Consider the following 11,645-nt stretch of genomic DNA (forward strand, 5'->3'; position numbering starts at 1 on the left):
AGTCATGTGGGAGTCTGCAGTCGTCATGTTGTATCGTGATCTACTTCAGGATAGACTCATCACGTGATCGGTCAATAGTCCAGGACATGAGAGCGCGTGCCTTTATTGTTAAATCATTTGTAATAAAGTCACGTTAACTGGATTTAAAAGCTTTATTTTTTTAAAGCTTTTTCAAACTTAAACTTTCCCCTTTTCCTTTTATGTCAGATGGTCCAGCACCATCCTCAGACAATTGATGAAATTTTTGTGATTCTATTTTCTGTAAAAGGCTTAAAATAAATGTTAAATCCAGGTCATGATCAACCAAAACACAGGGCCCTGGTAAATAGTATTACATTGCAGGTTTCTGGCTTTTGTTCTCTTAGTCATGATCAGCTCGACTATAATCATATTACAAGCATAACAATAGATGGCATACACCTGATCCAGCTATTTTAGTTTACAGTGATGCTGAGTATAAGCTGCCTGAACAAAAATATAAACACAACATGTAAAGTGTTGGTCCCATGAGCTGAAATAAAAGATAACATATGTTCCATATGTACAAAAAAATTGGTGCACAAATTTGTTCACATGAGCATTTCTCCTTTGCCAAAATAATCATCCACCTGACAGGTGTGGCATATCAAGAAGCTGGTTAAACAGCATGAGCATTACACAGGTGCACCTGGGGACAATAAAAGGCCACTCTGAAATGTGCAGTTTTGTCACACAACACAAAGCCACAGATGTTTTGAGGGAGTTTGCAATTGGCATGCTGATTGCAGGAATGTCCACCAGAGCTGTTGCCAGAAAATGGATTGTTCATTTCTCTACCATAAGCCACTTCCAATGTCATTTTATAGAATTTGGCAGTACATCCAGCCGGCCTCACAATCGCAGACCACGTGTATTGGTGTTGTGTGGGTGAGGGTTTTACTGATGTCAACGTTGTGAACAGAGTGCCCCATCGTGGCGGTGCGGTTATGGTATGGGCAGGCATACGCTATGGACAACGAACACAATTACATTTTATCAATGGTAATTCTAATGCACAGAGATTCTGTGATGAGATCCTGAGGCCCATTGTTGAGCCATTCATCTGCCACCATCACCTCATGTTTCAGCATGATAATGCATGGCCCCATGTCGCAAGGATCTGTACACAATTCCTGGAAGCTGAAAATGTTACAGTTCTTCCATGGCCTGCATACTCACCAAACATGTCACCCATTGAACATGTTTGGGATGCTCTGGATCGACACCATGTTCCAGTTCCCACCAATATCCAAAGGTTGTTGGATCGAATCCCTGAGCTGACAAGGTAAAAATATGTTGTTCGACCCCTGAGCAAGGCAGTTAACCAGTCATGGGAACAGTGGGTTTTCAGATTTTAAAAAAGGTATTTGTGACCAACATGCATATCTGTATTCCGAGTCATATGAAATCCATAGATTAGGGCCTTATTAATTTATTTCAATTGACTGATTTCCTTATATGAACTGTAAATCAGTAAAATCTTTGAAGTTGTTCCATGTTGCATTTATATTTGTGTTTAAAATAATTTTATGCTTTGTTTTTCTTGTGTTGGAATGGATCTCAGTCTCACTGATTTGCCTTTTCAAAATTCAGCATATTTGAACAGTTAATACACAAAGAACTTAGACAACACAGGCTACATTAAATGTATTAAACAACTATTTATTCAGAGTGCAGGAAAACATTTCCATAGCTCCGTGACCATTCGGTTTTGCACAATGTCTCACTGTCACAAATGTCATTTCCATCTCTTTTTGTGTCACAAAAGACTCAGAATACAAATGCCTAGCTTGATCAGACAGTGATATGTAGGAAATTACTTCGCCCCTCCAACGGTACATCACAAGAAAGACCACCTTCTCATCATTTTGTGCCCCCATAGCCCTTCCTTTACTCAAAACGTTGCATGGATGTTATTGGGCTGGTGCTGTTTGGTAAGGTGCTACAGAGTTCCTGGACACTCTTGATCTTCAACCCATTTCATAGACTTCACAGGAGTTGTATCAAAATGAAATGGGTAGGGTGAAATGGGAGTTATTGTTTCCTTTTCATACACTGCTCACTCGCTTCTGGTTGGCTCATATACCGGTACGAGTACAGAAATGTAACTTGTCTTTCACCGAGTGGAAGAGGGGGACTCTGCTACATCATGACATGCTGGCCAGGTTAAACTCAAACCATCTCACATCTTGTCTCATTGCCATGGCTGGTCATTTGGAAACACGTAAAAACAGCTTTTACAATATTCATATATACAAATGTATATACAGACAGACACACAAATACTTACAATCAGGAGAAACACTCATTGAAATCTTACAATTATAATAGTCCATGTCGTCACATTGGGCACAGTTCATGTTGCTCATCACATGAAATTTATTTTAGTTGCAGATATCAAATACTCATTCTGACTTAAGTCAAAAAGGATCTGACAAACACTGTATTGACTTCTGCACCTGGGTCATGTTCAGTAGGCACAAAACAGAAGTAAACTGTACAAAACAGTGAAACAGGTACAATCTGAATTTGTCCAATAAACACTTGTTTTATTTTGCAAAAGGTTTGCTATGTTGTGCCTTAATGAACGTGACTCTGCTGCCATCTTTTCCTTTGTAGCACTGTGCCCAGCTACAAGCCCCCAAGGACAGGTTTAGTACATTTCATCCAGATCAAAAGGATTCTGTGTTGTGTTCCAGATCACTTTGATTTGTAGATTTAAAAATGTTCCACTAACTGTCCCCAGAGAATACTGTGACGTCGTGCAGTATTTACTCATATGTGGCGAATTCTCCAGAGCACAACTGTACACAATACTGCTCACACCATCCTTCCCGTACACTATCTTCATGACTCTTTACAATAGTGTTAGACTGTTAACATATGACAAAGAACTTATAACATGTCCACATTATTAGGTCTGTCTTCTCTATGACTTCACAGTGCAATGGCAGTTTGTTAAGAGAATATACAAAGTTGTTATTGTACCAGTCTGTAGACCATCCTAAAGAACATTCATAAATTATGTTCCTAAAATCTACGGACAAAAATTGAATCAGTTAAAATTGTAATCAGGAATATTCAAATACATTTTCCCAAAATCGTACTTGACGGTGATACATCGCTCTTTGGCCTGGAAATAAAAGTGTCTATAGGAACAAAAAACATTTTTTTTATGGTATCAGGTTATAATCCCATTCTCACCCTCCCTTAACTCAAACAAGCTCTAATATTTGGGGAATAGCCTAAACCTGAAATTCCTTCAAAGGGCAATTTTTGTATTCCATTTTGTCTAAGTCCAGTTGAAGTCGGAAGTTTACATACACTTAGGTTGGAGTCATTAAAAATTATTTTTCAACTACTCCACAAATTTCTTATTAACTATAGTTTTGGCAAGTTGGTTAGGACATTTACTTTGTGCATGACATGTAAATTTTTTTCAACAATTATTTACAGACAGATTATTTCACTAAACTCATTGCATCATAATTCCAGTGGGTTAGAAGTTCACATACACTAAGTTGACTGTGCCTTTAAACTGCTTGGAAAATTCCAGAAAAGGATGGTATGGCTTTAGAAGCTTCTGATAGGCTAATTGACATCATAGTAAATTGGAGGTGTACCTGTGGATGTATTTCAGGGCCTTCAAACGCCGTGCCTCTTTGCTTGACATCATGGGGAAATTAAAAGAAATCAGCCAAGACCTCAGAAAAAAGTTTGACCTCCACAAGTCTGATTCATCCTTGGGAGCAATTTCCAAATGCCTGATGGTACCACGTTCATCTGTACAAACAATAGTATGCAAGCATAAGCGCCATGGGACCATGCAGCTGTCATACCGCTCAGGAAGGAGACGCATTCAGTCTCCTAAAGATGAACGTACTTTGGTAAAGGACCTTGTGAAGATGCTGGAGGAAACCGGTACAAAAGTATCTATATCCACAGTAAAACGAGTCCTATATCGACATAGCCTGAAAGGTCACTCAGCAAGGAAGAAGCCACTGCTCCAAAACTGCCATAAAAAAGCCAGACTACGGTTTACAACTGCACATGGCGAAAAAGATTGTACTTTTTGGAGAAATGTCCTCTGGTCTGATGAAAAAAATATATATATACTATTTGGCTATAATGACCATTGTTATGTTTGGTGGAAAAAGTGGGAGGCTTGCAAGCCGAAGAACACCATCCCAACCGTAAAGCACAGGGATGGCAGCATCATGTTGTGGGGGTGCTTTGCTGCAGGAGGGACTGGTGCACTTCACAAAATAGATGGCATCATGATGAAGGAAAATTATGTGGATATATTGAAGCAACATCTCAAGACATCAGTCATGAAGTTAAAGATTAGTCGCAAATGGGTCTTCCTAATGAACAATGACCCAAAGCATACTTCCAAAGTTGTGGAGAAATGTCTTAAGGACAACAAAGTCAAGGTATTGGAATGGCCATCACAAAGCCCTGACCTCAATCCCATAGAATATTTGTGGGCAGAACTGAAAAAGTGTGTGCAAGCAAGGAGGCCTACAAACCTAACTCTGTTACTCCAGCTCTGTCAGGAGGAATGGGCCAAAATTCACCCAACTTATTGTGGGAAGCTTGTGGAAGGCTACCCAAAACATTTGACGGAAGTTAAACAATTTAAAGGCAATGTTACCAAATACTAATTGAGTGTATGTAAACGTCTGACCCACTGGGAATGTGATGAAAAAAATAAAAGCTGAAATAAATCCTTTGCTCTACTATTATTCTGACATTTAACATTCTTAAAATAAAGTGGTGATCCTAACTGACCTAAGACAGGGAATTTTTACTAGGATTAAATATCAGGAATTGTGAAACTGAGTTTAAATTTATTTGGCTAAAGTGTATTTTAACTTCCGACTTCAACTGTATCTCTATGTTAACCACATAGGTATTGTGGTACAGTAAAGTTACTTAGTGATTATTGTCATACTCCCCTAATTTACAATTAACTCAATCCAACCATTTCTCTCAACACTGATTCCAGTCTATACACCAGTTCCATCCCTAAAAAGTCAGCCCCCACACCTCAACCCGGGTATCCACTGTGTGTGTGGTGTATTTATGTACAAATGCAGAGAAAGGTGGATAGATTGATTTCGCTTCACTCACACTCACGTTTGGGTATCATCCACCACAGAGTGGTGTCTCAGTGTACTCTCCCTAACCAAATGAATCTCATAAATAATTGTGGGGGGGGGGGGGGGGGGAAGAATAGACAAATATTAGACTAGTTTGTTTGTTGCATTAGATATCACTTGCTAAAAGTAAACTGACAGTCATCCCACCACCACCCATCTATAGTCTAAAATCTCCCAGTCACTACTGAGCAAGAAAGTTGGTCGTTCCTGATGCTTTGATGTGTGTGTATAAGCATATATATACATACACACACACACACTCCCCCATCCCTACACCTCTCCTTTTCCACCTTCTATCCATATTCTCCCTCACACAGTCAGCAGCCAGAAGAACAAGAAGATGGCCACGAACAGGAAGAGAGAGTCCTGCCAGTTGTTGCCGTTGTCAGGGTTGCCTTGGTGATCGGCTGCATATGCGTCTGGGGGAACAGTGATAACATTGCAATGATCAGCCAATAGCCATTGTGTCAAGGAATACATTATGGTTGTGTGGGTGTCTGTTTGTGTGTACCTGCTCTGTGGAAGGGGTCATTGGTGTTGAAGACTGTGGTGAAGAAGCCGAATGGGAATGCACCGATCCCAAAGGACATGTGGAAGCCAGTGTCCCCAAACCCCTGGAAGGGCTGCAAGAAGAGGAAAGAGCAGAATAGTGGTCACTCATTACAAATAGAGTGAACACGCAAAGAACCATGCAATAAATGCCATATTAAACTAATTCAAATGTAAGTGATGAAGAGGCCTCACCCCTCTGCTCTCTGGCTCCGTTCTCTGTCCCTGAGGACGAGGCGGGGTTTTCAACCTGGAGGATGAAACACCAGTAAACCAATGCAGTTTCTCAGTGTCACATGTGTACAACTATGCACGCTCAAACACACACACACACACACACACACACAGTGTACCTGGGGTCCTCTTGGCTGGAGCTCCCTCTGCCATAGAGGGGGATGACTTTCTCTCTGCCGATGCCTGCTTTACACACAGGACACTGCTGTTGGCTGGGCCGTGTCTCCAACCACTGCACCACAGAGAAGGGGAGGGAAAGAGAGATCACATGACTGAGACAGAAGGCATACTTTACTGTCTGTTCAATACTGTCAGTCTATTGCCATGCACTGACTTACTACAATGTGCAACACACAGGGTAGATCTATGAGATAAAGTGTTTTATGTAAAAGGACTAAAATCAATATACTTTCGTAGAATTATTTCATCAAATAAAAAGCGGCAAAATAATTCCAAATTATACTTTGCACTTTGTGTGTCATCAATATAAGAGAGTTTTGAGCAATAGAGCAAGTACGACAGCTGGGTACACAAGGCACTAGCGTTGACACTTCTATCAACAACGTTAGCTCAGTAACTAATTTAAGAAAAACATTGACTTGTTCTTAGACAATAAAGGAGAAGGATATGCAATACCAATCATGTTGCGATGCATGCACAGCTTGTGCTATAATCTAAAGCACCTTGAGGACAAAAGGGGGTTGACAGTAAACACTGGTGTAATGAATGTGACATTAAGAACATTATCAACAAGCTGCACTAAATCAGCTGACTGACCAAGTTTGGTCTCAGGTCATGTCATGGGACAGGGATCAAGGACTGGTTTCAACCAGTAGGAAAAGTGTAGCTAATATTTACCAGTACTGTGAAACTAAAGATAACACCTTTAAATGGAATACTTACTTGATGAAGGCAGGGCCAGCTGTGAAAGAGAGAAGGAGAACAAGGTTAAAGTGGGTATTATGGCATCACCTAGAAACCTGGTGACATTTGGAGGAACCTCCTAACGGCCTACTTAATTGAGTCGGAATTGACACACGGGGTGATTCTCAATTGCATCCTCCTCGCTTCCTCTCTCCTCGTCTCCTTTTCAAAACACAATGAATGAGAAAGTCAGAGGTCCCTCTCCTCTGACCTTCTCCTCCAATTGGCTTTGAGGCGAGAAGAGAGGATACTGAGGAGTATGCAATTGAGAATCTCCCATAGGCTTAGTTAGTGGGCTAGATTTTGGAATCCATATTTGCCTTGTTTTCCCAGTAGGCCCCTACAGGGTGCATTTGGTTACCCTGTTCTGACCTTAACGATGCGAGTGATTAAAATGATCCCAGCTCCCCATCGTTAGTTTTAATTAGCTCCATCTGTCATCGCTCGTTAGCACCATAACGCCTCATTACTGGCCAGATTGCTGCATTGTGGGAGAGCGGGATGGTAGATGTAACATAGCGTGGCATTGTTGGTTCCAAAAACCATGGTTACAAAGAGGACTATCGTGAACGTGACAACCATAGAAATAGAAGAGAACTACCGAAGCCCCTAAGACAATGGTGAAATGGAGCTGCCCCTTCTCGTTTTCTATGGTGACAACACATGGGCTAAAAGCGTGCCATACATTTGCATTCTGAAACTGGTTTGTGGCTCTATGGAGCATATACAGCATTTGTAGAGCTGGGCAGTGACCATGGTTCTGGGAGGGTTTTAAGTTTAGTCAGGTGAAGAACTTATTTAAGCACCAGTGGAAAGAAAGCAGCGACTGCACATTAGATCTGTGGGAGACAGGTGAAGTGTGTACTCTAGTCGAGCTACCTGCGCTAAGTAGGCTAAATTAGATGGAGACATTATTTGCCAGGGAAATCTAGCCTAATGCAGTCTCAGATACCCACTGATGTTTTACATCAAATGATTAGTCACCGTCAGTTCACTGCAATATTTTAGTGCATGGACAAGACTGGAGTTTCGACAATGAATTGAGCCCTCTATTGAGAAGTGTCAAACATCCATATACATTTCCATTCTTCAGTACAGCCTAACTTGTTCAAACACCAGCCTGTCAGGATTTGAAGTTTTAGGGCTGTGTAACATTTTATTATATCCTCCAATTTTAGAAAAACATTGTCCTGGTAACATTCTGAAAATGTACACAGAGTCTAAGGGGAGCTCAGTATTAACCAACAGAATGTTTACACCAGGAAGAGAGGACTTGCCTTCCCATAATAAAGGACAAAAGAAATCTCAAGATTAGTGGCATTCCCATCTCCAACCTTTCATTTGAAATGTGGATGTGGTCAGCGAAAAACGAATTTCTGTAAGCATCCACCATACATGCTTGTTTCCAACTAGCATGGGTTTTTAGGCCAATGCTGACGAAGCCTCTTCAGACTACTGAGATGCTCCTGTCGTCAAATGAGTGTCTGCTCTGCAGAAAATGTGACCACTTACTCTCCACAGGTCTCTCCAGCTATAGTGTTATATTCAAATATAGGAGACTTCCTTCTTATCTCCCACATGGGGGCTCAATATCAGCTATTGGAAGCTTAAGCCTTTCACCCTCAACGGGGATAGGAGTATTCAAGTGGAATTACTTTAGTATAAGTGAGACATGAATCTCCAAATAATTTCTCACTAAATGATAGCATTTTCTAAAGGAAATCGAGAATAACACTATTCCTCTTTGCATGAATAATGTACATGAAATAGATAGTTAAATTTTAAAAAATATATATTTTTCATTGAGAACAGTTCAGGAATGTGTGTTCCATCAAGTTTCATTGCTCATCAACGTTTGAAAAAAAATGTATTTCACCTTTATTTAACCAGGTAGGCTACTTTGCAGAACCTTAAAGGTCATTGCCTGCTTTTTGTAATATATGATTCACGTGTCAATGTTGGCTAGTATCTAAGCTAGAGAAGATGTGTTCTTGGTAGAATCAATTAATGTTTAGTGAATGAGTGAGGGTCACTAAAGTTATCCATTGCCTATAAAAAAAGAGTAATAGTTATTAACCCAATGCAGAGGCTCAACCTCAACCACTGACTGCTCTCCATGCAGCAAGCAGGTGTGCGCAAGCGAGGCATTCACTGTCACATTGCAAACGTCAGATCGATACATTGTTGCTGTAGCTTGTGCAACTGAAAGGGGGCATGAATCAAGTTGCACAATAATGCTTTTGGCAAGATGCTGATAACTAGCCAACTAGGTTACGTCCAGAATAGCCCAATAATGACCTAAAAAGAGCCTTAGTCCAAGGACCTTACATGTTCTGTTTAAAAGCGAATTGGTAGGATGGGTACCAGTCTCTTTAGCTAATCCACTCACTGTACTCCATATCATGTGACAATTACAAGGAGTGGCACGTTAGCTAAAAATATTTGTATTCAGACTAGCGAATTGGCTCTGGAAGCCAAAACAGCCAACTACTATCGATTTTAAATTGCGGTACGGTTGTAGAAACAAATCCCTTTACTTTCATATGACATCAAAAAGATTTCACAAATACAAAACACAGTTGCAGCTGACAGTATTTTCAGTTACAACATGTTTGCGGCTTCCATTTTTTGAGTTAACATGTTCAGAGACGCAGATCGCTAATTAGCACAGGTAGTCAGTCAGTCCACTGTCCGTATCTTTTCCATAAACAAGCGCTGCAACATAAAAATGTTGTCTCGTGGGAACCTTATAAAAGGTGTGTATCAGTTTAACATTATTATTATTTGTCGCTGATATGAATTATAAGGTCCTTATGCTTCCAAAACCGTAAGGCAAGCGATTCGTGTTTAATGTTCAGACCGAGCGTCTGGGCTCTTTAAAACAAAACGAACCCATACAGAATAAGCCTTCGCCCAATGACTCTTCAAATCAATCACATGTATTTATAAAGCCCCTTTTACGTCAGCCTATGTCAAAGTGCTATACAGAATCCCAGTCTAAAACCTCAAACAGAAAGCAATGCAGAAGCACGATGGAACTGTGTAATGGAGCTGAAAGTCATGATCAAGGGCTCTACGACCAACGCAACGGAGCCAACTAAAGCCAGGTAGCGAGATCGTACAACCATTAACTTACCTAGCTAAATTTAGTTAATGTTAATAAAAACGTGTGAATCAATGTTGTAAAGTTGAGGAGCATATCAGTCAAATGCACTTTATTTCGATGGGTTGGCCAATGTATGGGACTCAGCCAACCAACACTCATCCATGATTAACGTCATCTAGTAGATGTACTCGCTAGACTTCAAGTTAGCCATCTTGCTTGTTAACATTTAACTATATACACACAAACATTGTGCAAGCATTTGTCTTCGACGTATGGGTGTGATCCGACAAAACAACCCGCTTGTTATTGCATAGAAGTTAGCTAACGGAAATGTTTTAAAAGGTAAACAAGGCAATGCCCGCTGGCTATGTATGTAAGTAAGCTGTTAGAATGCAACAACATTCCCCATTACTCTCGATTGATCGAAAGTATACCACGGCTCGTACCAGAACAAGTGCCCGCACAAGCTGATGACAGCGTCCCTTGCTGTGTCCAAACAAATGTTGCATTCGAATGTTGACCGATCTGGCTCGGATTCTCCCTCTCCGCCGCTTCCTCCCGGGCCATCGCGCTCGTTGCTGCTCTCACCAGCCGGGAACTCTCCTCTGCTTGCGGGCCTGCCATGACTCGAGGACCAGGGATCCGCGGCCGCCATAATTGTTTACTGAAAAAATTAATAACTCGGGCAGCAAGCTTCGAGATTTCACTTTACATGTGTACCACCCCTTCCGTTTCCGTAAAAAAAAAGAAGAAGAAACAACTGGGAGGAGTTTAAAAAGCACAGCGTTTTCCAAACAGCGACTTCCGGGAACACTTGCGAAACAGACCTTTTTTTTAATTTAATTTAATTTGTATTTTTATTTATTATTTTATTATTTTTATTAACAACAAATCAATACATAAAGCCCATGAGGGAACACAAGCATACATAGATTACAAACAATGGACAACAGAGCTAGGGGGTACAATATCACATTACAATTACACAAGGACCTACACAATTACCACAGGGACATACACGTACTTACAATTCTAACAGCTTTTTTGTTAGTAGAGCATGTAACCGTCTTAAAATACAGTTCAATATCTTTTTGTAGGGTACGAACATGTGGTTTTCTGTTTGTAAATGTACATTTGTGTATATGAAATTTGGCCAAAAGAATAATGAAATTAATTTCATAAAAATGTTTCCGCTTATTTTTTATTGTATGTAAAGAATCCAAACAGTACATCTCTCCACAATAGTGTAAAATCTTCATAAATGTGTTCAATTATAAACCTACTGATGTCTTGTCACAGTTTTCTTACATGCATACAATGCCAAAAAAGATACAAAACTGTTTCTGGGTGGTCATTACAAAAGGAGCAATTTGAGGATGTTTTCCTTAAACTTCTTCAGGATAATATTCATGAATAATTTTAAAGGAAACTTCCTTAATTTTGTTGACAAGTAGGTATGTGTGTGGCAACATCCAAACTTTTTTCAACAGATATTATCAATAAATCCATTCCAATAAGGCATGACATAAGGTATAGATACAACATCCTGCTGAAACAAGGATTGTATCGCTCTGTTGTTGAATGGACCAAAAGAGAAACAAATCTTTCCTACTGATGGGTCAATAGAAGGTAGGCTCTGAGGGTCAGGTCTT

General features: G+C 40.2%; 1 protein-coding gene across 1 annotated transcript; it reads right to left on the reverse strand.

Annotated features, from left to right (window-relative positions):
- Positions 1-1,659: 1,659 nt before the first annotated feature.
- LOC135550077 (E3 ubiquitin-protein ligase RNF5-like) lies at positions 1,660-10,731 on the reverse strand. The gene is made up of 6 exons (XM_064980548.1): positions 10,440-10,731; positions 6,867-6,885; positions 6,083-6,195; positions 5,925-5,979; positions 5,692-5,803; positions 1,660-5,599 (listed from the first exon to the last, which is right to left on the reverse strand). The coding sequence occupies exons 1-6, from the start codon at positions 10,646-10,648 to the stop codon at positions 5,490-5,492; spliced, it is 618 nt and encodes a 205-aa protein (XP_064836620.1). The 5' UTR covers positions 10,649-10,731; the 3' UTR covers positions 1,660-5,489.
- Positions 10,732-11,645: the final 914 nt, after the last annotated feature.

Source organism: Oncorhynchus masou, chromosome 12, assembly GCF_036934945.1.
Source record: "Oncorhynchus masou masou isolate Uvic2021 chromosome 12, UVic_Omas_1.1, whole genome shotgun sequence".
In the NCBI taxonomy this organism is placed as follows: Eukaryota; Metazoa; Chordata; class Actinopteri; order Salmoniformes; family Salmonidae; genus Oncorhynchus; species Oncorhynchus masou.

Bases quoted from the DNA above. Each gene is read 5' to 3' on its own strand.
- LOC135550077 (XM_064980548.1), bottom strand. From the start codon at position 10,648: ATGGCGGCCGCGGATCCCTGGTCCTCGAGTCATGGCAGGCCCGCAAGC. The intron at 5,980-6,082 runs GTACACTGTGTG...TTCATCCTCCAG, and splicing joins TCCAGCCAAGAGGACCCCAG to GTTGAAAACCCCGCCTCGTC. The intron at 5,804-5,924 runs GTGAGGCCTCTT...CTCTTCTTGCAG, and splicing joins CGGAGCCAGAGAGCAGAGGG to CCCTTCCAGGGGTTTGGGGA.